Source organism: Gobio gobio (assembly GCF_949357685.1).
Source record: "Gobio gobio genome assembly, chromosome: 12".
NCBI classification, from domain to species: Eukaryota; Metazoa; Chordata; class Actinopteri; order Cypriniformes; family Gobionidae; genus Gobio; species Gobio gobio.
The window spans coordinates 16,980,938-17,008,277 of NC_137105.1; the positions used below are offsets into that span (position 1 = coordinate 16,980,938).

Sequence of the window (27,340 nt, forward strand, 5' to 3'; positions counted from 1 at the left end):
CTGAAACTTTTCAAAAAAGGCTTTTCAAAAACTTTTCAAATCACTTTTTAAAGTCTGTCTTGACAAAATATCGAATTTCTACACTGTGAAAAATCTCAATATTTTGTTTCTTTTTTTGAAATACATTGGAAAAATCAATTGGATAAACACACTAAATTAAGTTTAGTTAACTAAAAATCAAAAAAGTTTTTTTACAGTGTACTTGTGACTTCCTGTCAGGAAGAAGAAGAGGTGAGGCACAAAGGATATAATTTGCAGCACTAAAGGGATAGTTCACTCAAAAAGGAAAATTGTCGGTAAGCAGACAGTTGATGGTAGCCATTGACTTAAAACAATAATATAGTAGGACCAAAAAAAGAATAATATGTAAGTCAATGGCTACCGTCAACTGTCTGGTTACTGACATTCTTCAACATATCTTCTTTTGTGCTCAACATAAGAAAGAAACTCATGCAGGTTTGGAACAACTTGAAGGTGAGTAAATGATGACAACATTTTCATTTTTGGGTGAATTATCCCTTTAACTTTAATATACTAAACAAAACATACAATGATGGCTAGTGTTTCAGTGTGAGCTAACTTAAACATCACCAGTCAAAGAACAGACAGAACCGAGGCAATATATCAAGCAAACTCAATGAACAAAACAAGGATCAGGTGTGTGAAATCAATGAAACAACGAGTAACCATGACGACGAATTAAAACACGCTTAGCAACCAATGCGATACAAACTATCCATGAAAACTATCCAAATCCATGAAAACAAAACTGAAACAAGAACGTGACAGTTCCAACTTACGTTCAAATTCTGCACCCTGTTTGCTAATTTCAATTCACATTCAAAACCAGGTAGACCAGCACCAAACCAGCTTGGATCTGGTCTTTCCAGCAGGGATGTTGTGATCTTATATAATCTTATATATAAGCATGCAAGCCATAAATAAAAAAATTAATAAACTAAAGCATTGGGGGAAATTGAAATACTGTAACATTGTGTTCTAGCTGATAATTACTTTGAATGAGCACATTATAATTGTAAGTGGCTCAGCATTAGAAAAAGCCTGTTGAAAAATAGACTCATTTGGGAAAAACCAGTAGCTAATATTGGTCTGGATAAGAGCACACTTTAAGTAACAATAGCTTGCTTTGATCTTCCTAATCATGTCATTTCAGAGGCTGTTAAATAACATGGATTAGATGCAAAAATAAACACAAATCCTGATGTGTAATTAATCTCTAAATGCACATAGTGATTATAAAAAGCATGTGTCATGCATTAGTGCCACTGACGAAACGAACCAATAAGCATCACAATTATTCATTTGATGCGTCAATCTTTGGAAACTCATTCCTAAATAATAATCAACCAAAATAACCAATCACCTGGGTCCCTGTCCCATGCATTTGCACACTGTTCCTTGCAGAAAGTCTGAAATGAGATATTATACACACAGACAAACAGAAATGTGTCTAGCCGCTTCAGAGGAACTCATCAGACTCTGTGCCATTTCATATTACAGCAGTGTCTGAATCACGGAACCCGCACCTGTATGCATTGTGGTGAGATACCACCTCAGAGTAAGATTGAAGTCAGTTCTACACAGGATATGCAATTATACGAGTGGGTTTATTCACCTCTGTGACGCAGAATGATTGGGGGGCCTCTCTGGTCAATGTTGTTTCATTCCCTTCATCATTCCAGGGCAAAGTTTTATTGTTATATGAGGCGATGAAGAGCACTGAGGCTTGTCCACGTCCCTGTGAGACACTACTATGTTTTATGGGAAGCCCTTAGCAATCATTTTCAATGATGGCTATTAATACTAGACACTTAATTGATTTCAGCAGCATAACCCAAAGACAAGACTCAATATATTCGAAAATATGAGCAATATAAAGCCGGTGGATGAGAGAGATTGAATGTTGAAGGAAGTTTCAATCAAGGCTATAGAAAATCAGCACAAAAATGATCTAGTTCTGAAAGGATTAGATAACAGCAAAACTGAGCCAGAATATATTGCCAAAAGTATTGGGACGCCCTCCAAATCATTGAATTCTGGGTTCCAATCACTTCCTTGGCCAAATGTGTATAAAATCAAGCATCTAGGCAGGCTGACACTTCTACAAACATTTGTGAAAGAATGGGTCACTATCGGCACAGTGAATTCAAGCGTGGTACCGTGATAGGTTGCCACCTGTGCAATAAGTCCATTCGTGAAATTTCCTCACTACTAAATATTCCACGGTCAACTGTTAGTGGCATTCTAACAAAGTGGAAGCAATTGGGAACAACAGCAACTCAGCCACAAAGTGGTAGGCCACGTAAAATCATAGAGCGGTGTCAGTGCATACAGAGGCGCACAGTGCGCAGAAGTCACCAACTTTCTGCAGAGTCAATAGCTACAGACCTCCAAACTTCGTGTACCCTTCAGATGCTGGATACAGTAAAGCACGCCACTGGACTCTAGAGCAGTGGAGACATGTTCTCTGGAGTGATGAATCACGCTTCTCAGTCTGGCAATCCGATTGATACTTGCCTGACTGCATTGTGCCACGTGTAAAGTTTGGTGGAGGGGGGATTATGGTGTCGGGTTGTTTTTCAGGGGTTGGGCTTGGCCCCTTAGTTCCAGTGAAAGGAACTCTTAATGCTTCAGCATACCAAGACATTTTGGACAATTTCATGCTCCTAACTTTGTGGGAACAGTTGGGGAATGGCCCCTTCCTGTTCCAACATGACAGCGCACCAGTGCACAAAGCAAGGTCCAAAAAAACCAACCCGATAGAACACCTTTGGGATGAATTAGAGCTGAGACTGCGAGCCAGGCCTTCTCGTTCAACATCAGTGCCTGACCTCACAAATGCGCTTCTAGGAGAATGGTCAAAGATTCCCATAAAAACACTTCTAAACCTTGTGGAAAGCCTTCCCAGAAGAGTTGAAGCTGTTATAGTGGGCCAACTCCATATTAAACCCTACGGATTAAGAATGGGATGTCATTAAAGTTCATGTGCATGTAAAGGCAGGCGTCCCAAAACTTTAGGCAATATAGTATATCTCAGGACACTGACTGAGATTCTTTGGTAATTAGTTAGACATAATGTAGGTGCTGCTAAAGTTAGCAGAGAAGTAAAATAAGAAGAAAATAATTGGTTGAGTATTTTCTGTAATGTGAGAATGGGAGTGACAGCCTGTTCAGACAGTCAGGGGATGTTCTTGTGCTGTCATAGAGGTTTCCTTATCTGTGTCTGACATTAAGGTAACTTTAGGCAAGCATTAAAGGGCCACCTTGTGTCAGGGATTTTTACCACGTTTTAAAAGTTTAAAGGACTTAGATTCTTATGGGGGATTTTAGTGCTTTTAACACAAAATTGCTATAAATTATCTGTTTAATCCCACTTTTTAAATTGGATAACCTTTGATTCAATTGGGTATATAGGGGAGAGCTTTGCTAGTTGTCAAAGAAAGAAAGAAAGAAAGAAAGAAAGAAAGAAAGAAAGAAAGAAAGAAAGAAAGAAAGAAAGAAAGAAAGAAAGAAAGAAAGAAAGAAAGAAAGAAAGAAAGAAAGAAAGAAATACACCCCAAAGTTTTTTGGGGGAAAAAAATCAAAAACAAAACTGCTTTGTCAGAACATGTTCATCATGGGGTAAATTGTCATTTACGTGGAACCTGCTATTAGTCTTTTTGGATACATCTTTTACAGCAACAATGTAATAGGAAATGTACTGAAATCTCAAATAACTGTTTTGACCAACAAATTGTATAAATGTGTAAAACACGTGTGACAACTTGCCCCTACCTGATAAGCTAGTCTTGATCTGACTACAGTTCAACCTACCTTCATTATGTAACGTTAGCTGCGTCTTGTCTGAACGGTTTTGTTGTACTCACTCACAAGCTATAACAAAAATATGATTACATTGAAATTTATGTTTAGAAAATGTAATTCACAATATATATAATTTTCCATAGATTAGTGTAATGGGCTGTTATTATCAAACCAAACCAAATTACACGCAAAACCTGTCAAAACTAATAAATAAAAATGTTATAAAACTAGTAAGTTAATTACATTTCTTCATTTTCAAACACTAATAACGGCCTTTAAAAGATTTGTATTAAGACGGAAAGAGTTTCACTGGTCACTTTTGAATGTGTGTTGACGTTCTCGTATCTTATTGGGGAACGCGGTCATATACAACGGCATTGACCAATAGAAACGAAGAACACCATCATTGACCAATAGAAACGCAGAACACCACCATACGCGCGAAGATCTGAAGCATACGGAAATGTTATTACGGAAATGCTGTTTACGTTAAGTTGTATTATGTGTGCTTTTAGATCGCACACTGACAATACGTTTTTATATTAATTATATGTGCCTAAAAAAACAAAGCACAAACCAAAAAACTACATACTACTGAATAACTACACTTTCCATTTGACGTGATTTAATGGGTAAGTTTATTCACAGTATTGACAAAAAGCAACAGGAGTGGAAATGCTAAAGTAACGAAACGTTAGTTTAATAATTTGATAGCGTCTATGTCTATGTTATTTTAAAGTAAGATACATGTTTATATATAAAAAAAGACAATTTAATCGCGTATTAATAGGAACTGTAAATACAATTGTGTTGTCTAGTTGAAGGACCTTGTTTACGTTTGTGTGTGTGTGTGTGTGTGTGTGTGTGTGTGTGTGTGTGTGTGTGACCCTGGACCACAAAACCATAAGTCATAAGTTGCACGGGTATATTTGTGGCAATACAAAAAATCATTAAGATATTAAGAAAAGATCATGTTCCATGAAGATATGTTGTAAATGTCCTGCCGTAAATAAATCAAAACTGTATTATTATTAGTAATAACTAATTTGGACAACTTTAAAGGCAATTTTCTCATTATTTAGATTTTTTTTTAACCCTCTGATTCCAGATCTCGGCCAAATAATTTCCTATCAAATCCTAACAAACCATACATCAATGTAAAGCTTTATATATATATAAAAACATTTATGTACTGTTTTTTTCTGCTTGTATTATCAGAACAATGGAATAACACTCAACACCTGAGAACACCAGCGACTCTTGCATTTGATGCAGTGAACAACAACAAAGGCTGCTAGGATGGATGATATCTACACTTTGCAACAAGAACTGGGACGGGGCAGCTATGGAGTGGTCTTCAAGGGACGTGTAACAGAGACTGGCTGGTGGGGTGAGAAGGGTGACACAGTGGCCATTAAACGTCTACCATGCTGTAGCCCAGAGAATATAGAGCTGTATCTGCAGGAGCTCTGGGCTATGAGAATCACCGCACGGAACCATCCCAACGTCATCGCTCTATACAACTGTCTCTTACAGACTGGACCTAGAACACTGCAGCCCCTAAGGTCAGGCAGGCTGCCTTTGGATTTGGTGCAGAGTGTTCTCAAAGGGAGAGTGGTGGACAAAGACTGGAAAACCCAAATGAGGAATCCCTCCAGGTCAAAGAGGAGACTTATGTCCAAGGGGGAAGTTCCCAGGCGCTGCTTTGCCTTTTGGTTAGTGATGGAGTACTGCGAGGGAGGGGATTTAAACCAGTACATTCTGTCCAGGCCGCCGGATGCTGAGTGCAACCATGCAGTGGTTCAGCAGCTCAGCAGTGCCATTATGTTCCTGCACGGGCATGGAATAGTGCACCGTGATATAAAGCCAGATAATGTTCTTGTCTGTCTTACTAAAGCAGGACCGGTCATGAAGGTACAAAATGGATACAGTCTAATATACACAAGCATCTACTTCTAACAAACAGTAATATTAGTTAAAGTGATCAAATGCACGTGGAGTATGGAGTCAAACTAAGTGCACTTGTCATGGGCCCAATTTGCATTTTTACATGCTTTCATCTTGCCTTTGAAATAGTCTATACTGCTAATGGAGCCACGTTGTCTCTTTTTTCTTCTGCCTTCCCTTTTTATTGAATTGTTATTAGTCTGTAGGCATGAAAAGTGTTACACTTATAACTTGACTGTAATAAATAACACAGCAATACAAAAGTACTTTTGAACTTGTATTTGCATGCTAGACGTAGACAAAGGCTCTGGTGTTGCCCTACAATGTAAAAACTATTCAGAATTTGTGCCTAGGGAACATTTCATACGATAAGAAAGCTACAGTTGATGCAATGCGTTTGGAATATTGCAGTTTTTTTTTCCCCCTCACAGTCACAAAATGTACCTAAACATTTTTTAGCCTTTTCTTTTAATCAATACAAAGACTGTGTATGTCAGCATCACCCCTAAAAGGTCTAGCAAAACAATCACCTTACAGATAATGTTTGAAATGGATCGTCTTAAAATCCATTCTTCTAAAGTTTCGAATAATGAGTTTTTTACGTTTCATTGCATGTAGAGACAATCAATGTAGTGTGCTTTGAAGCGACTGATCCATTGCGCCCTAAATCCAGTCAAATATTAGGCATCGCACAATGTGGATAATAAGTTGCCTTGGGCTTATCTAGAGTTAGAGTTGTCTATAGTTGTTAAAAAAAAGGACTTGAACTTCTATTTTTAACTATTAGATTAAGTGCTTTTGTAGCTTACACAATTTTCAATTGCAAGTATATCTGAGGCTTTACTGTGGTAAAAAATCTAACTGAAGAATTTCAATAATATTAGACTAGATTTTTACTTTTTTTTCCTCATTCAGTAGATGAAGAAATGGTTTGAATAGCAATGGTTTTATAGATATAATTATTTAAAATCGTTTAATTTGATATACTATTTAAATTGTTTTATTGTACAATTGTTTAAATATATTTTAATTATAAATGTGAAAATTAACATTAATAAAAAAGCTGGTTCTAGTTATTAACGTTACCTCCCTCCTCGTGTATTACAGGTGGCAGATTTTGGTCTCAGTAAGATGGTGGACAATCCTACAGATGGTGTCCGGAATAGACTGGCTCTTTCCTCTACCTGCGGCTCAGACTTCTATATGGCTCCAGAAGTTTGGGCAGGTCGTAGTTATACAGCCCAGGCTGACATCTTCTCTCTGGGTGTGCTTTTTTGGGCTGTGTTGGAGAGAATCATTTTCCTAGAGGATGGCACCAATCAGGAACAACTGGGTGAGTCGAGGGGGGATAAATACGTTGGCTCATTTAGCATTACCCATTAAATGTTTTTTAAGGTCTTTGTTACTTAATCAATCTTGATCCATGATGCATGTATTTTTATGATTAAAATGAAATAGGAACTTGCATATGCAGTGAATGAGGTATTATGATGGCTGATTAATATAAAACCCACCATCTTGGGATTGTCACAGCTACTTCACAGAAATAGTAATTCTCACAATTTTCAGAGCCTCATTTCACTAGTATTGGCAGGCAGGTGGCTATTTTGTTAACTCCTCTTACTACTTCCCTCATCCGAACCACTTTATCTCGGTGAGAAAGCTTTGTTGTCGAGTGCTTGACATAGTAGCCCATTAACTAATAAATGAGATCATGTAAAGTGGTCTGAGGATGCAGGTTCTGGATGGAGTGCATAGGCTATTCAGGCAGTCCTCAGTAATTACTCGGACCCAGCGACTTTGTGCTGCTAGCAGGCATTCAAAAAGGTCAAATGTCTTAGCTTATTTATATAAGGGCGATTAACATCTTTCCACTCATTAACCTCTTCGTGTGGCCTTAAAGTTTTGTGAATAATAATGTATTTGTGCTAGGAAAGTTATGTGCTTTGAAGAAATGCATTGGTTTGTTTGTGTTGCCGTAATGAACGGGGCAAATTCAAATGTAGCGTTTGGGAGATCAAAGGAAACGCCTCACACAGTAATGAATGAAGGAAATGAATGAAAATTGATTAAGCATAACATTTCCTGATTAAGCATAACAACGTTTCCTGTTCCTTGTTGTTCTAGGTGCATATGTAATGCGAGGCCGCTGGCTCACCCCGTTAGGTGAAGCGCTGTGTCAGAATCCCGACCTGCAGTTGACCATCCCTATGAGGGCAAGACGAGCTCCGCCACTGCCACCGCCTCCAAACCACGCTATGTGCGTGCTACTGCTGGACATGCTAGATTCTGACCCTGACGCCCGGCCCACCGCAGACCTGCTGGAGAAGAGGGTCCGGCGTGCCATAGAGCTGCACTGATCTCAGAGCAGCATGCTAACAACCGATCTACTTTGTACACTGAATAACTTGAAGATGAAGCCAATAAATGTTATCGAACTCTGTTCGTCCAGTTGGAAATTGAGACTTTAAAAAAAATAGATTTATGTGTTACTTGCCTTGCATTTTCATTTAGTGCTGTGTATCTGTTACAATTTGATGTTTTATGAATTATATGTATAGTATATAGGAAATTGAAATATTGCAACTGTACAAATTGATAAACGGATTAAATCTGTTGTAAAAAGTAGCTTTTATCCGCTTAGAATAAAAAATAAAACCCTTTCTTCGTTTTAAAGATTTGGAGATTTTTGTTCATGCTTTTATTACTTACTGCGAATTGATTATTTTAACTCCCTCTATGTAGGGATCTGTCATCTGCAATTATCTCATCTGAAGATTGTACAGAATACTGCCAGGCTTCTGACAGCACTCCGGTACCGTCCTCTCTCCATTGGTTACCAGTTAATAGGATCTTTATTATTGGTTTTTAAAGTTCTTCATAATTTGTCCCCAAATTATATCTCCAACCTTTTAGGGTTTTACACATTGGTTAAGTCACTAAGATCAACAAATCAAAGTCCAAGTCCTCAGTCCAAGAAGTCATCAAATGGTGATCGTACTTTTTCAGTAGTAGCTCCTAAATTGTGGAACAGTTTGCAGGCAGGTGAGTCAGCACAGCAGGTCTTTTTAGTTTGGCTTTTACAGTAAGGGATATGCGTGTATCATTTTTATATTCTCAATTTCTGATGCACTTTGGGCAACAAAATTGTTTTTAAATGTGCTATATAAATAAAATAAAGTTGAAGTATAGCTATACTTGACAAAGAGTTAGTGGTAGTTTGTTTACAATATTTTTTTATGGAATGCTACAGTTAACACTGCTGTTTACATTCAGTTGTAGTGATGCTTTCTTTTCACAACTTAAAACATGTTGGTTACCGGTATATCATTTTCAGTTTTAATTAAATTGTACACACTTAAAGCACACTGTAACCCAGAATAAGTTGGCAAAACTCAAATTTGAGGTAATCAGTTCCATCAAATTTATGTTAAGAAATTTAACGTTTAAAGACCAAATGCTTTGATAGTATTAGCATAGCACTTGACGAATGAGTACACTATGGTCCTGTCCCAAATGGCACCCTAAACCCTCGCGGTCTTCCTACGAGTCCGCACTTTCATGACGTAACGCCGCTTTGACTGTTGGGAAGAGGTCCGCTGCGGAACCCGCACCAGTGCCTTCTGAGACCTAAAATGACAAATGGGACACCCTATGGTCTCGTGGACTTAACGGACACGCATGCAACGCGCATGCGGCAGCCATTGCAAGACCAAAAGTGCATGGGACAGGGCTTATGAGTACAATATAAAGCATTTAATATGATGTATCTGTTCTCAAACTAAGCTCATGCTCCACTTGTCGATGGTACCCTTACAAAAAAACAATATTAACTAGCATAAAACATTTAAACACTATTAAATCTCCCACTTAACTCTTGCACAAAAAAATATACAACATTATATAACACTTCATTTTAGCATTTACTCTCGCTTTTGAGTGTCATGGCAAAGCATGCTGGGAAAAAGAAATCCCAGCCCAGTTTCAGATAAATGTAAGTTTGTCTAAATTAAAAGAAACAAGTTCATAAAACCCAAATCAATGAAGCTATTCAGATTACTTAACCTGTGTCAGTTTTGTGAACTCAAAAGAAAAATAAATTTCCAAATACTCAATTAATTTGATTGAACAAATTTGAGTTGGCTCTACTCAAACCAATTAATTTGTTTGAGCATTAGGGTTTACAGTGCCTCTCATATTGCGTTTTTCCTTTAATATATCATGCAGCCCTATTAATATAACTGTTTTTGCTCTATTTTGTGGTGTTTTCAATGATTAAAGTGTTATTTTATGTATTTATTTAAAAGACTACTAAAGAACCATACACTCTAAAAATAAAAGGTTCTATATGGCACCAAAAATGGTTCTTGGCTCGTAATCATAGGGGAACCTTTTTTAGTGCTATATAACACCAATTTTGGTGCTTCAGTGGTTATTCAGCGGTTCTTCACCGGTTCTTTGACTAAGGTGCTACATAGCACCTCTGAAGAACCGCTGAAGAACCACTGAAGCACCAAAATTGGTGCTATATAGCACTAAAAAAGGTTCCCCTTTTTTTTAGAGTGTACAAAACAAGTGCAACAATTGTGTGAATCATCTTTTCCAAGTTCAAACTTGCTTTATCTGTAGAATACATAACACAGCCTTCATGCTTATAAGGATAGCCAGTCATAATCGTTTTCAGTCGTGTTGTCAGACGCAGCAAAACACGAAACAAGGAGCATTCAGAGCGGTCACACCACAAATCGCCACCTTGAGCGACAGTATAATTATAGAAAGTCAAAATGACTGAAACCTTTGAAGTTTCTCAGCTGGTGGCGCATGTACATCATCTAGATAGGAGGCGAAATTATTTGGTTTCCCCTAATGTGTATCTGTGAAAGATGGCACACGTATCAATCATTCAGATCGCCTGTTTTCAACCAACAGGACCATCTTGGTTTCTGGCCAGTCTTGTAGTTGGTTTTGTTTGCACATGGCAGGATGCATCAAACGACTTTTTGGTTTGGGAGAGTGCTTCATCTTTTACAGGAAATTAAAGTCTTCCTTTGTAATGGATATAAATGGTATGTGGCTGGATTTGAAGTTTTTGTGTTCAGTAGTTTTCAGGTCTAGAAAATGAAAAAAGACAGATCTTTTTTTTACAGATCTCTGTGATCAAGACAAAGCAGTTCACTTAAGTGTTGAGTTGATGAAAGCCAATAATAATGCCAAAGATGATTATTAATGACTTTCAAGCGTATTAAAGGGTCACACAGGGTTTCAAAACCTTACAGCCTCACCGGCAATAATATAATGCATCTGAGAAACCTTCTAAGTGGATCTCATCTGTGACATTTCCATCTCTAGAGACACTTTGCCCTTTTCCTCACGCATCACTGGTTTGCAAATGAAACCCTGCGATGGCTCATCTTGACCTCGGTGGCGAAATATGCACATTATCTAAACGCAGCACTCAGCTTTCTCTGAGGTCATCATCTTGGCTTCACACATCAGTATTAATTCTGCAATGGTAAGACTTCACTCATGAGGAATAATGACTGCAATGGGCCAGTTTAATTAGCAAAATCCAGTATGGGATTGTCTAGTTAAAACTTCCTGAGATTTAGTGAAAGCTGCCGATTGGTGTTTAGGATGACACTATGACACAGTGCTTTTGTTCATTGTTTTAACTGTGAGGTTATTAAGCCATTAAAGTCATAACAAAGGGTCTGTGCTGGGAAATTACGAGATCAACGATTGTTAAATCATCGCTTTATTGTGGGGTGGTGGCAAAACAACATATTGCCTTTATTGGAAGCCATTTCTCTGATGACAAACCTCTTACAAGTGTGATCTGACTGAGCTTGGCTTTAAAGCAAGGTCGGTCATCATTCGCCTGACACCTTGACTCACAGGCTGAGATAGCGATATAATCGGGTATTGCGATGTCAAATGAAGCAGTAAAAACCCATCAGCAGACATATCATGAGGTCTCCTGTGGAGGAGAGTCTCGCCACGCCGGACGGCATTTCTCAGAAATTGGTGGTGTGGTGACAGCCTCTAAAACGCAGCAGAGTAGTTCCAGTGAACTTTTCATTCTGTCAAAAATAGAGGCAATTGAATTTCCATCATTTTGGTGACAGTTTTTCATATCGGAGCCGGACAGGAGACCGCCGCAGATGATTTCTTACTCATTAATTCTTTTGAACGTTCAGTGATGGCTGTATTATGTCTATTCAACTTCATCCGAATCATCTGCCTTCGTGCCAACATGCGATTTATGACAATGTACAATCATGTGATAACTGAAATCCCGGATAAATATCTTTTATTAACCATAAAAAATGACCAGATGAACACTTTTCATGCAAAGCCAAGAAAACATGAAAATGCAATTAATCCATCCTCAAAATGAACAGAACAGGAAAAATGGTGGATTAATCAAATGTGCTAAGCTGCAAGCATACATTATTTCTCCCTCCCAAATCCACATGAAAAATGTGCGCTTTCATAACGGGATAGCTGAGAGCCTCCGCAGTTTTTTCTCTTTTATGTCCAGTGTTGTCAATAGAAACCGAAAATAATGAGTGTTAACCCAGAGAAGTAAATGCACTGGCAAGTATACTGGAAAGAGAACTCTGTAAAATGGGAGCTAAGGCTAAGGGAGAATGGTTTACCTTTCTAACAAGCACTGATACTTGCATCATGGTCTTCATAATAAAACACATACAGAAAACTCTCTTTGGCTGGCATGTAGCAAAATAGTAGTTTGCTTTGTGCGACACCACATACACCCTCTCTAGTCCTCATGCCCATCCAATTATAGGCGGGGTGTAAAAATGCCCTTAAAGTCAGTGTCCTGCCTGTGTCCTCCAGGGAATATGATGCATCTTGGTTTGAATTCCTCTCTGCTTCAGTAAAGGTTTTTCAACATATACGGCCCCTCCAGTTCATACCCCATTTTTCTGTAGTAATTCCTTGTTCCGACACCTGAAACAAACATATGACTAAAATTCAGAATTAAAGTAGAAAAGAACCTTTCTTTCAACGTTACATCCAAATTAATTGAAAGAAATTCATGATTTTCGTTTTCAAGCATGCATTAAAGTGAACAAAAGTAACAGTTAAGACTTTTATAATGTTACAAAGATTTATATTATTTAGCAGCACAGCTGTTTTCAACATTGATAATAAAAAGAAATGCTGCTTGAGCACCAAATCATCAATGAAGACTGGAGTAATGGCTGCTCAAAATTCAGCTCTGCCATCACAGGAATAAATTACATTTTAAAATATACTATATTGCCAAAAGTTTTGGGACGCCTGCCTTTACATGCACATGAATTTTAATGACATCCCATTCTTATCTGTAAGATTTAATATGGAGTTGGCCCACTTTAACAGCTTCAACTCTTCTGGGAAGGCTTTCCACACGGTTTTGGAGTGTGTTTATGGAATTTTTTTATCCTTCTTCTAGAAGCACATTTGTGAGGTCAGGCACTGATGTTGGACAAGAAGGCCTGGCTCACAGTCTCCGCTCTAATTCATCCCAAAGGTGTTCTATCGGGTTGAAGTCAGGACTCTGTGCAGGCGAGTCAAGTTACTCCACACCAAGCTCGCTCATCCATGTCTTTATGGACCTTGCTTTGTGCACTGGTGCGCAGTCATGTTGGAACAGGAAGGGGCCATTCTCAAACTGTTCCCACAGAGTTGGGAGCATGAAATTGTCCAAAATGTCTTGGTATGCTGAAGCATTAAGAGTTCCTTTCACTGGAACTAAGGGGCCAAGCCCAACCCCTGAAAAACAACCCCACACCATAATCCCCTCTCCACCAAACTTTACACTTGGCACAATGCAGTCAGACAAGTACCGTTCTCCTGGCAACGCCAAACCCAGACTCGAGAAGCCTGTCAGAGAAGCGTGAATCGTCAATCCAGAGAACACGTCTCCACTGCTCTAGAGTCCAGTGGCGGTGTACTTTACACCACTGCATCTGACACTTTGCACTGCACTTGGGGATGGAAGGCTTGGATGCAACTGCTTGGCCATGGAAACCCATTCCATGAAGCTCTCTACGCACTGTTCTTGAGCTAATCTTGGTGGCCACATGAAGTTTCGAGGTCTGTAGCTCTGTAGAAAGTTGGTGACTTTTGCGCACTGTGCGCCTCAGCATGTGCTGACCCCGCTTACGTGGTCTACCACTTTGTGGCTGAGTTGCTGTTGTTCCCAATTGCTTCCACTGTGTTATAATAGTTGACCGTGGAATATTTAGTAGTGAGTAATTTTCACGAATGGACTTATTGCACAGATGGCAACCTATCACGGTACCACGCTTGAATTCACTGAGCTCCTGAGAGTGACCCATTCTTTCACAAATGTTTGTAGACGCAGTGTGATTTTATACACCTTTGGCCATGGAAGTGATGAAACTCCTGAATTCAATGATTTGGAAGGGTGTGCCAATACTTTTGGCAATATAGTGTATATTCAAATTGAAAAGAGTTATTTTTGTATTGTAATATCATTGTATATATTGATACTAATGAATTAGCTCTGATTGAAGCAAAAATAATAATCACCCTTTTATGTCCAGTGAGAGGAACCATAATTTCAGTGTTTCAATGCCATATAGATTCAAAAATTACAATAAAAAAAGACACTCAGAATGTGGTATCAGCCTTTTGAACCCCACTGTATTTCCAATATACTCTACTGTTGAGTTTGTCAGACATGCAGTAAATGGTCAGAGCCGGAATAATATGAATGCAGATTTTCATTTATTTTCCAATTGCCGTTATCTCCATCCTGCAGTTGATTTGGAGAGGTGCATGTCAAAATTCCGTATTCATTCTTTTCAAGCGAGGGCAAGAGAAGAACCAACAAAATGAAAGCGCCATTTCCGTTAACGCTGAGAATATATTTGATACCTGAGATAACAGCCAATTTGCTTGAGCCGTGCTCATCCCTGGCTATCCTCTCGGCCTCCTCCATCAACATCATCCCAAAACCCTACAAATGCACAAGGTGAAAGAGAACATATGAGAATACAAGTCAGTAAGACTATATACAATACATGAAAAAAATATGCCTTAAATAAAAATACAATTGTAAAAATCTGGGCAATTTACACATTTATCTCCAGCTCTCACACCAGAGGAAAGGTTTTTCAACACACTTCTAGAGTGTGTTTACATTTGTTCTCTTGGTTCTTTTGGTCCAAAAAATACATATACATTTAGCCCTGGTTTGGTTATTTTTAACACTGAACCTAAAGATACAAAAAGCAACAAAAACAACAAAACAATGCCTTTTATGACATATTTTGCGACGAACATTAAAAACAATGCTGTGTGCTGGAATAAACATTCTCATTGTATGTACGTAAAGCTTGTGAAGTGCTTATAAAAATGTTTAAAGGCGTCAAAACAGTGCCAGGAATTCGTCCGTTACACACACAAATGGAGATCTGCTGCACGAAGACAGTGGTTCCAACTCCTGAACCGAACTGTTACGGCCAGCATAGCTCATATGACTAGAAAAAACAGGTATGCTTGAGCATTATGTCCCTTTTAGGGTCACATGTTGTGACATGACATCCTCTTTTAGGTTTGTTTAGATGTCTTTGGTCAGTGTTTGGTGTGCAGCAGGGTTCACACTTAATCAAATTAACTGTAATAAACAGAGCAATCGCACCAGAGTTCGCTTTAATCGAACCAAACCTGCCAAGTTTGACTACAACCTTAACCATCATTAATGTAAATGAAATGACACCACAACTCCTGAAAAATCCTATTAGCAGGTGAATAGGAATGAATAGAAGCAAATAATCAAACAAAAATAGACACACTGCTATACTTAAAATCTTATTTTAATTCAACGTTTTGGTAATGAGACCTTCATGAGGAATCAGGCATCACTAATGTCAAATCATGTTAAAGCAGTTTCTGCCGTGTGCTACTGGCAGATATAAGGTGTCTTTACCTGGTGCTGGAACTTGCTGGGGTCTCGGCTGCTGACAGGGACAACACTTCCGTAGACATGCAGCTCCCGAACAATGGAAACGCCACCCTTCAACTCGAGCCGGAAGGACTGTGGTGAGCAGCGGCGAAGACGTAGGAGACCAATTAAAATGTCCTGCTCAGGGTCCTCATAAGACAGGAAGGTCTCCCAGCCCCCATTAGCCACATAGTCTCTGCGGATCAGCTCGACCTGATATGGTCGAACTTTGTGATGAATCTCTTGTATGCCCACTTCTCTGGTTCGTACATCTCTACACTGCGGCAGTCAACAACATGGTTTATAATGAATGGCCTTGAATTCATACGGAAAACAAATCGATTGAAGATTTAAGGTTACCTCAGTGCCCATGTCTTTCATTCTGGCCAATGCCAGTTCTCTCAGATTTCCATGTTCCACCCCAGAGCTCACCAATGGCATAGGGATATCCCTAAAAAAGGACAGATTATCAGCCTTCTTAAAAGCAGTTTAAAACTAAAAGGTGGTCACACTAGAATGAATATGGGCAACAGGAAATGCTTCAGTTTTTGAAGGATGCATGATACATCAGTACCATATTGGTTACTGATATAGTTTTTTTTAATTATCAGTATCGAATGATATTGGATATTTGACTGTTAATGCTCATTTCCTTTATTTTTACATTAGGATTACTTTGCCATCATTTAACACTGAAGTTAATCTTAAACAAAAGCCGCGTTTCCACCGCAGGAACTTTCCACAGGAAATAGGAACTTTGGGGTGGTACTCGGTGTGTTTCGACCGCAGGAACCAGGGTCTAAATGAAGTTCCGGGTTAATATTAATGATGTGTCGTTCATGAAAGATTTGTTCATTTTGAACTAATCTTTAATATGACTCGAGAACAACAGGTTGTCTCAGAGAGCGATTCGTTCATTTTGTGTTGACTGCGCATGCGCAACCTCCCATATGTTCTGTACAGGAAACAGAATTGATTAGTTCACCAGTCTCGAGTCTTCGGGTTTGAGTCATTCGTTCATCAAGTCCCAGACCCATAGGCAAGGCTATGCAGTCACCAGAAAAAGATTAGTTAATCTCTCGAGTCTTCTCGTTCAAATCGTTGCATATGAGGCTTGTATTGCATATGAGGCTGTCACGGCCCAGATCAGACATGATGACGGAACGGCTCATACCCAAAGACACGAGAGGTGAACTAAACTTTCCAGGGAACAGACATGATTAAATGTGAAGTGACAAAAGAAAGAAAGATTTGGATCGGGAGGTGAGATGAACTAACAGACTGCATACATAAACTGAAAAAGCCAAGCAATTAATTAATCATTTCTTTCTCAAAATTTGGCCATGGCTGCATTAGCTTATAGTTTATTTTTTATTCCAAGAGTACTAAATGTGTTGAAAAATTTAGCATATAACATTAGATTCTGCTTGAATGAACGAAATGACTTGAAAAAAGATTTGTTCATTTTGCTGAACAAGATTCGAAGATCCGAGTCAGTAAAATGATCCGAACTTCCCACTACTAGTAAATATTTCCCCCTCCATACGGCCCTGCTCGCGAGGTAGTACTTTTTCAAAGTTCGGGAACTTTCGGAGGTGGGACTTGGGCGCTGAACAGGTTGACTCCACGCAGAATTTTATTTCAACTGGCATTTTTAAAAGTCTTTTGCGAGGTTCGTTCTGCGTTCAGTAAATAAATATCAGTCTTGCTCTTTCTGTCCAATGGCGCGCGTTGTCTCGGCAATCTCACGGTCAATGTCCGTAATAGCTGATAATAACATACGTTGTCTTATTTTAAATCTAGCTTTACGAGCTTTCAGAATACGCTTTAGTATCAGTGCTCGTATCTTTTCTCGTTTTGTTAATGACCTCTTAAGTAAACCAATAACGTTACATAACTAGCAAAAGCAGCGCTGCTTGCATCTCCTCCATACTTGTTATTGTCATAGGTTATTGTTGCAGACAGTGTCGCACAAAAATGATTACTGTCCGTCGGTGACTGGGAGGAACAGTCACGCGCAGTCCCACGTCTCTGGACTAATTTGCCTAATCTTCACGGTACTTTAGACAGCAGTGGAAACGCAGACAGTAGCAGGTCTGGGGGAAAAAATGTTCCTGGTACAAATTGTTCCGGGTAATTTCGGTGGAAACGGGGCTAAAATATAAATTTTTCGATTACACTTTACAATAAGTTCCATTTGTTCACATTAGTTAACTACATTAACATAAACCAACAATACAAAATACTTCTAAAGTATTTATGAATCTTAGTTGATTTCATTTAGTAATATATTATTAAACTCATTATTAAAGTTGCATCTTGTAATATTATTTAATGGTTAACATGAACTAACAATGAACATTTGTATATTTAGTATTTTTATTAACTAATGTTAAGATGAATAAATAATACTGTTACAAATCTATTGTTCAATGCTAGTTAATGCTAACATTAACTAAAGTGACCTTATTGTAAAGTGTTACCCATTTTTCATACAGTACATTCAAATGTTGTGATGCCTCAACTCACTTTATTAATTCAAAATGACTGGTGTAAGTATTTTAATTTATTTATACAAAATAGTATCGATTTTAATATTGGCTAATAATCAGCCATAACATGAGAATCATTCAGAATTAGCTTCGATTAGCCAAATTAGTCTTTGACACCTAGATACTCTGTTGGTCTTCTTACTAAATGAATTCACAGGTCAGAGGTGAAAAATTCACATTAGGGTATTTACTCTCCCTCATTTTTAATGGAATACAAGATCTAGAGTTACCGCCCTTAACATAACGGTCACCTCTAACTTTGTATCTAAAAAACTGTAACGTTAAGTCCCTCTTACCTCTGTACACGATACACACGAGTCCATGGTGGGACCAACGCTAGTATTCGTGCTACCAGGTCCACCAATGCACTGGGAGAGTAGCTCTTATAGCGGCCCGTTTTCCACAGCTCATACAGTCCAGTGCCTCGAATCACCAGCGTAGGGTAAAGTTTGAGCCCGTCTGGTCTGAACGCAGGGTTCTCAAAAAACTCCTGGGGGACAGAGACAAGAGATGTTTTTGCAGAGCAGTGCTAACATGAGACTTATTTAACTAGGACCAGTAATGAATGCACTAAACAACAGTAATGAATGCACTAAACAGCAATAAATGCCACTGCATAAAAAGCATTTTTATTTTATTTTAATTCGATTTTTTGTGGTGAATTCTAAGTAAATATTGTGTAAAATATGTTTTTCATTTAAGCAGTTTTATACATTATATAACTTATTATAATGCAAGTTTAGATCTCATTTGCCATCATAAAACTAAATTATTTATAACATATAGGCATAATATCAGTCACACTGCACTGTAATTAGTGATATCTGCAAGCTCTAACATAGACTTCACAAAATAATAAAATATACATTTTACCAGTTATCAAACTTTTAATCTTTTTCCAAACTGTTGCCACTTATCTCTTAATGGAAATTAAAAGCTGTAGACATGAGATTCATGGCACAATTTTAGGTAGAATATAAGCATATTCAGCTTGCATGCTGTTAGGCTTTGTGCTCTTATGAGATACTTGTGATGCAAAGTCTACTGATTCATCTCACCTAAAGTACTTTGTGGATCAAACATAATTGGAAAATAACATAATTCAAGAGTTCAAGAATTGGTAAACTGCTAAATAAAGACTCACGACTTCCGTCACTGATCCTGCTTACGTCTGCTACTTAACACGTAATAGAGCTGGGTTTTTTTTTTTTCAACCCATCACTTTGAAAACCTCAGGGTTCACGCGGCACACTCAGAAACATAACCATTACAATCAAAGAGACAATGCCAATGGTCATTTAATTGGAACTGTCCTACTTCCTGACATACTAGCGAATCATCAGACTTGACATTGGTGCATTTAAAGACTGCATGGGTCTAAACTAAACAGCCGCTCTAAAATAGTGCAAACAAACAAAAATATTTGCCTTTCAAAAGCAAATTGAAATGATGGATTACTCGAGCCACGACTAGCATTGCTGTTTGAGCTTCTCCTTACTCTAAGAGTCAAGTGAAATGAGTCTTTGTGTGATATATTTATGCTGAGTGTTTTTTTTATGTGGGGAGGGGAGTCTGCACACAGTAAGATAAGTGAGAAGTGAGAGTCGGACGAGCCGGTAATGGGATTCCATTATCACCAAGCCACGACTCCTTTCCACCGCACACTCATCCTGAGATAGCGCAGACAGGTCCCCGTCTCGAAAGGTGAGGAGAGCCGTGACGGAGAGCGAGCAGGCAAGCAAATACGGAAGTGGGAGGGGAAGAGGAGAGCACGAGCATCAGAGAAAGCAGGTTAGGTGAGATAAACCAGCCGAGCGCTGCTGGTGGGTGACACAGGTGAGGTTGTGTGGGCACATGGTGGCAGAGGATGGGAGCTGATAGCAGTGGGGTCAGAGACCACCTTCCAGAGCCATTAATCTCTCTCTCTCTCGTGCTATACACTCAAATTAATGCGTGAAACGGATCCCAATAAAACACTGAAGGAATTAGGAGGCAGATCTGCAAGCAATTATTGTCAAAAAATTGCTATGCTTTGTATGGGTGCTCGTACAAGGTACAAACATATCATTGTAATCAGAAAAAGCAACAACATGGTCAGAAATATGAAGTGGAAAACAAAATGACAGGAACTTGGTGCTGACGAACACACTGACCAGTTTGCAGGGAAATGGTTATGCCGACCCAAATCTATCTTTAATAAAGAAGGGGTGTCTTGTGCGTAAAATACAAATAATGCAAATCATTGAAAAAACATTGCTAAATATAATCTTCAGCAAATCTCAGAATGAATAATATACAGTTTTAATACCAATTTTATAATGTTGTAATACCAAAATTCACTTTTAAATGACTTAGCATTTTAAATTATTAAAATTTTAAGCGTTTTATTTTTAATTTATTTACATAGAATAGTAATGAACTTTAATATTGCCCACTTATCGGTTAACGGCCAAAACATGTAAATAATTAATCATCTTATTGGTATCAGACAGAATTTTAATATAGGCCATTTATCGGTTAACAACCATAACATCAAAATAAATAATCATCCTATCGGTATCAATCAATATTGTAATATCAGTCAATAATTGGTTAAGGGGGGGGGGGGGGGGGGGGGGGGTGAAATGCTGTTTCATGCATACTGAGCTTTTTACACTATTAAAGACTCACATCCTAAACATGGACAAAGTTTCAAAAAAAAAAAAAGTTGGACGTTTGATGGATTATTTCTGTGCCAAAAATAACTCCTTCCGGTTTCTCATAAGTTTTGGAAAGTTTTTTTTTTCGAGTATGGGTATATCTGACGTCAGATAGGGTGGAATGTCCTTGTACGGGCCGTACAGACTCTTCTCCCGGAAGGGCGCGCGCGCGACCAGAGCGATAGAGCAAACGCTTTAGGGAAGCCGGCTACGCGCCAGTCACAGGACTTCACGAAATGTGTTTTTGGTTGTCAGGGCAAGACAACCCTGCACAGCTTCCCAAAGAACCCAGCGTTAATGGGACAGTGGATGGAGTTTGTTTTTTCTGGAGCAGCAACAGAGTTGTGCAAGTGTTTTCGTTTGTTACCTGAATTTCGGCGACGATGGTTTATAAACAAGATACAGTTCAACTCCGGATTTGTAGCGGTCCCAGCGATTAAGGTTCACAGTCGTGCGTTGGAAGCAGGCGGTGAGTAAAACTGCTTTAAATGTCTTTGTGTTGTTAGCTATCGGCTCGCTCATTCAAATGCGCAACTATTCCATTGTTTTTCTATGTAAACATGCACTAGTCTGACGTGCAAAGCCGTTCCGCTTGCTACTGCTAACATTAAATCGCATACAGTCGATAAACCAAATTATGTCCTCATAAACCACGAGTAAACATACACAAATGTTGTAAAACTCGCGAGCATGACAAGCTAAGCATATATAAGTTACAGAACAAACCACAGAGACGTCCTGCTGTAGTCGTCGTTGCTGCTTCTCCTGTTCAATTTCAGCCTCTAGATCTGATTCTGGATCATATATGTATGGCTAAATCTGATTGATCTCAATGTTTTATTTAGGATAAAGTTTTTTTTCTCCACGTTTAATGATGTCACAGCTTTCAGGCGCTCTCAACGCAAATCGCTGCGTACGCTCGTCATTCTTTAGCTCCACCCACACGATACGCCCCCAGCCGCTCGTTTTTTTTTCCGGAAAGACTCGGTACAGCGTATCTTTCTTTTATAAATATAATAAAACTAAACACTTTTCGGAGATATGAAGGATGCAATACTCCTCTATAGGTACTCAAGATTGACTGAAACTGAGTGTTTCACTCCCCCTTTAAATGACAGGATGATAATAACTAATTGTTTTATTGGTATCAGCCAGAACTTTAATATCAATGCATCCCTACTCTGGAGCCACAGGAGCGGGGCAGTCTAAAAGTTGCAACCTCTTACCTAGTCTCTCCATATGTTTCCGACTCCAGTTCAAACATGTAAGGCTGCACTCACTCCACAAATGTCAGGTTATTTCTGACATTTTTGTCTGAGTGAGATTCGCCTATTTTGTTGTTGATGGAGTATCCGAAGCTTGTGTAAAGAATCTCTTCTGGAAGGGGGGCGGGGAGCAGTAGCTCATTTGCATTTAAAGAGACACACAAAAATGCTGCGTTTTGGCTCACCCAAATAGGGGCAAATTTTACAAGATATATATTTTATATTACAGCTTGTGAAAAGGGGCATAGTATGTCATAATATATCGCACTGGTAACATTTTATTTCATCAAAATACATAGTTCTCTGATTTTTTGGAACTTTGAATAACATTAAAAGGACAAAAAAAAAATCCCACAAGAGTGATCACAAAAAAAAAAAAGGATATTTAAAAAAAAAAAAAAAAAGAGGATATTTAAAATAAAGCAGATTGTTTGCACTTTTAGCCTCTAATTGCAATACCACAATTACAAATTACAAATAGAGCCCAAAAGGTGTTGCTGTCCAAATATTTTGGAGCTGTCAGTTGATTGCAGCAGTGTGGGGGCGAGTAAGAGCCTCCCAAGGGGAAATGAGGTAGGTGTAATGTGGGCTCGGCACAACAATGTAAAAATCTAAGTGAAGACTTTTAGCTTTAGAGATACATGCCTTTTTAGACTCTAGAGACTGGATGATTTGCAATAAAAAGTTAATGGTTCTCTTCTACAGTTAAGTGGCATTTACATGACTGTTAATGCAAAATATTATTTAAATAAATGCACTCAGTTAATCATGATGTTTCTTATGCAACATTAATGTCACACTTCATTCTAGGCTCTTCTGTTCTCCTAATGGGAAATAAATCACCAGCATAAAAAAATAAAAAAATAAATAAAATAGCTAAACTCCCGAGATCGTGCACTGACAGCGTTCGCTTAAGACATCAAAGAAACCTGTTGGCACCTGGATTGCTCCCGGTTGGTGTTTAATACAGTCTTTTAGGGAGAAGCTCTTTGAATGGGTTCCAGAGCGCAGTCACTGATTGGATCTCCATGCTTCGGTAATGAAACCCACCATAATAAATGCTCTATTCACTTCACATAATGAAGCCCCTGATAATGTGAACCAATGCGTCACAGCTGGACACTGACAGAGGCCATAAAAGAGCAGCCTGCCATAGCACATCACTCCCCACTTCATTTACATTCACCGATCATTCCCGCTATGCGACAATTAGCTACTGGCACCTGATAATAGTGAAATTTTCTTTGGGATAGGCGTGTTTTGGTGTTCCTATACTGTATAATCTCGTGTATATCCTCTGTTGCCTCCTCGCACTGTAACCTAGGGCTGTGTGATAAGGAAAACAATTTAATTTCACTATTTTTTTTTACTTCAAACTTATCTAAAGGAGGAACATTTCTCTAGTCTCATTTTTGTCCCAATACCTCTGGGCAGTCTGCTTGATGAGGACTATGACTCAGTAGCTCCTTTTACTTTGAGTGTCAAAATTAATAAAGCACCTGAAAGTAATATGGAAATGTTGGATATCCTAGCAGCTACTTCACAGAAACGTTGATTAATTGGACTCTTTTAGTTGATGAGAATGACATTTTTAAACCACCTGCGTAACCTGTGAGGTATACAGAGATAAACCTGTGCATGAGGAATCAGTTGTCTGTCTCTCAGCTCCTCAGTTCATTTACATTAAAAGAGCTTACAGAATAAACAGTTATAAGAATGAGGACCTTAAATTACAAAACTTACCATAATCCTTTTGAAGTGTACGTTTGAGCCTTATTTGAAGAAATCCTTTCAAACATGATTATTGAACTAACACTTTTGAAAATGTCTTGAAATTATTTCCTCACCCTCATGTTGTTAAAAACCTGCACGACTTTCTTTATTCAAGGAAACACCAAAGGAGACATTTTGCAGAATGTTCAATGTTGTCTCTCCAAAAAATGATCAAAATCAACATAAATGTCTTCTGAAGGCATACGATAACTTTGTGTGAGGAACAGACTAAAATTTAAGTTGTTATTCACCAAAAAACTCACCCGTTTTATTTAAATGCGCATATTGAAAGTGAATTTACAAACCTGCCGTGACATGTCTTGTTGCACACATTTGAATACACACTACAGTTCAAAAGTTTATTTTTTTATGTTTTAGAAAGAAGTCTCTTATGCTCACCAAGGCAGATAAAAAAAACAGTTAAACTATAATATTCTGAGATATTACAAATTAAAATCACCATTTTCTTTTTATATTTAAAAATGCAATCTATTCCTCTGATGGCAAAGCTGAATTTTCAACAGCCATTACTCCAGTCTTCAGTGTCACATGATCCTTCAGAAATATTCAAATATGCTGATTTGAAACTTTTCTTATTATTATCAATGTTGAAAACAGTCGTGCTGCTTAATATTTTAGTGGAAACAGAGATTACATTTTTTTGCCTTAATTGATTAACAGAACATTTTCATTAATCTGAAATAGAAACATTATACATTTCTTTACTGTCACTTTTGATCAATTTATTGCATACTGAATAAAAGTATTAAAGTATGAACGTGAATGACACCAAAGACTATTAGTGAATAAAAAAAGTGTTCTTTGTTGAAATCTTAAAAAATAAAATTTGAGTAAAAAACAAAAATATAGTGCATAGTTGTATTTACTACTTTTATGAGACCGAAATTGTGTTTTTTTTTGTGTGGCATTTCTAGATCCTAGATTCTGCTAAACATCCCAAAGAAGAAAGTCACACAAGTTTGGAACATAAGGGTGAGAATATTAATTCTTAGGTGAAGGATTTGTCTTCTATTTTTACCAGTAAAAAAGTAATATACCAAAAAAATGTATACAATGATTCAAGACTTATCTCACTATTAAAGGAGTAGTTCACTTCAGAATTAGCGTTGTAAAGGTCACGTGTGATATAGGCGAAAGTATCGCAGTAGGGCGAAAAACTCCTTCTAATTTTCTCCTCCAACCAACATCGTGGTTTTACCTTTTTTTTGTGAAGGCCAACATGATGACGTAATGCGTGGCGCATAGCAGATCAGAGCAAGAAGAGCATTTGTGGTTAAAAAGTATATACATTTTTATATTTTTTTGAAAATGACAGATCGTTTCTCTAGATAAAACCCTTATTCCTCGTCTGGGATCATGTCGAGCCCTTTGAAAAAAATCCTGGAATGTTTTCCTCAAAAACCTTAATTTTCGACTGAAGAAAGAAAGACATGAACATCTTGGATGACGTGGGGGTGAGTAAACGATCAGGAAATTTACTCCTAAAATAAATACTCCTTTAATCATTGTGTTTGGTGCCAGAGTATAGAGATGAATCTGCAGAATTAAAATGATCCAGGAAGTACTCACTATAAACTGCTCCACGTCTCTTTCCATGCCGACATTGGGCAAGTCTGGCATCATGTGGGCTACAACTTTAAAACCAGCATCCTTAGCAAGGTGGAAAGATTCACACACAGCCCGAACTGTATGTCCCCTGGAAAAAGAACATAAAGTCAAAATAAAAACATATACACACAGTTACAAATAGAATATCATCCTAAGTTTTGTAGGACTGAATTTTGTATGGTCATACGGCTGGGGAAAAATATTGATTTTCCATTTGAAAAATCTCATGTAAAAATATCTCAATATTGAGACTAATGTTTAAAGAGCTGTTCAAAAAAGGTCACTGGCAAAAGTGCTTACAACTTCACCAAAGGGAGTAAGTATAGTGTAATTAGCATAGTTGCTAAGTCTCCTAATGCCTTGAAGTGATTCCTAAATGACACATAATCAAGCGAGGAAACTGCAATTACCGACATGAGCCAGAAACTGCTGGAACGATGACTCACTGGATGTCTTAAGACCGATGGTATGCTAATTAACATCCCAGGATCAAGTTTATCCAAATACCAAAAAACTCATCTTCTAATCTACGGCTCCTCTCTTTCAAGTCCTTCATAGTAAAAGCAGCCAACTCTGACCTGTTGGTATCTCGAGCCACATCCTCATAAACACTCTGTACGCCAATCTCTAGTCTGGTGCAACCGTAGGCAAGCATGTCACTCAAGTGTCTCTTCAGGCAGTAGTCCGGTCTGGTCTCAATCGTGATGCCGACACATTTGGTGTTACTGCGTTCAGAGTACCTGGGAAAAAACACATATCAAATTTTTGATACTATATTATACATGTATGTATGTTTTTATACGCATGCTTGTTCTTTTTAAAGAAATAAATAGGGAAACATTAACGACGCATGAAAATGATCAAAAGTCACAGTAAAACATAAAAATGTTACAAACAATTGTATTTCAAATCAGAGCCGGCCAAAGGCATAAGCGAACTAATCGGCTGCTTAGGGCCCCCGTGGCCACCAGGGGGCCCCCAAGAGCACATGAAATTACTTTTTGTTGCATGTTATGATTATGATTGAAATCGCGAAATGGCCTTAAACAATCACTAAATAAACTGCAAAATGTTACGTTTTCTAATATATGCACGGATTGATTCTGACAGCGCTGCACGAGCACACCATTAGCTTGTTAGCCAGGGTTCAAAGTCCAAAGTGCGAGAAAATCGGTGCTAAAACGTAGACTACTCCTCTGTTGCCCGGTAACCTTTTTAATGAATGGATGGATTTGAGAATGCGCTGTGGTTTGGTGCGAATATCTTGTCTGACGTGCTGCATGTTTTTGACAGAGTACAGCATAGCTTTCAGTTTCTCAGTAAATGTTTTTCTGCAAGTGCTATAGCCTATCGTTTCCTTTTGAATTATAAGTTGTGTAGCCTACATTTTGGAAGTTTTTATTTAAAAAATAAAATGGTTCTTTCTACACAGTTGAATGGAATGTAAAAAAATTATGTTTATTTCCGCCAAAATAAAAGCTCTGTTTAATATTTGAAAGAAATCAACATTTCTTGTTTTTAAAAGAACTCTCTTCTGCTCGCCAAGGCTGAATTTATTTGATCAAAAATAGCTACAGTAAAAACTGTAATATTGTGAAATATTATTATAATGTAAAACAGCTTGTCTATGTGAATGTAGGCCTATAGTAAAGTGTAATTTATTCCTCTGAT

At 38.1% G+C, this 27,340-nt stretch overlaps 2 protein-coding genes across 2 annotated transcripts in view; one reads left to right on the forward strand and one right to left on the reverse strand.

Moving 5' to 3' along the window:
• Nucleotides 1-4,261: 4,261 nt before the first annotated feature.
• Nucleotides 4,262-8,445, forward strand: LOC307134579 (serine/threonine-protein kinase pdik1l-B). The gene is made up of 4 exons (XM_079830440.1): nt 4,262-4,457; nt 5,044-5,739; nt 6,880-7,105; nt 7,900-8,445. Exons 2-4 carry the CDS (start codon nt 5,125-5,127, stop codon nt 8,130-8,132), a joined length of 1,074 nt encoding a protein of 357 aa, XP_079686566.1. The 5' UTR covers nt 4,262-4,457; nt 5,044-5,124; the 3' UTR covers nt 8,133-8,445.
• A 3,071-nt stretch (nt 8,446-11,516) lies between these two features.
• elp3 (elongator acetyltransferase complex subunit 3) overlaps nt 11,517-27,340 on the reverse strand; it is a 32,689-nt gene continuing 16,865 nt past the window's right edge. The window contains exons 8-14 of the mRNA XM_079831760.1: nt 26,248-26,409; nt 25,631-25,757; nt 18,600-18,793; nt 16,112-16,202; nt 15,737-16,030; nt 14,683-14,764; nt 11,517-12,744 (exon numbers count right to left, since the gene is read on the reverse strand). Of these exons, the coding sequence (XP_079687886.1) occupies nt 12,668-12,744; nt 14,683-14,764; nt 15,737-16,030; nt 16,112-16,202; nt 18,600-18,793; nt 25,631-25,757; nt 26,248-26,409 (1,027 nt within the window). The 3' untranslated portion in view covers nt 11,517-12,667. The remainder of the gene's footprint in view (nt 12,745-14,682; nt 14,765-15,736; nt 16,031-16,111; nt 16,203-18,599; nt 18,794-25,630; nt 25,758-26,247; nt 26,410-27,340) is intronic.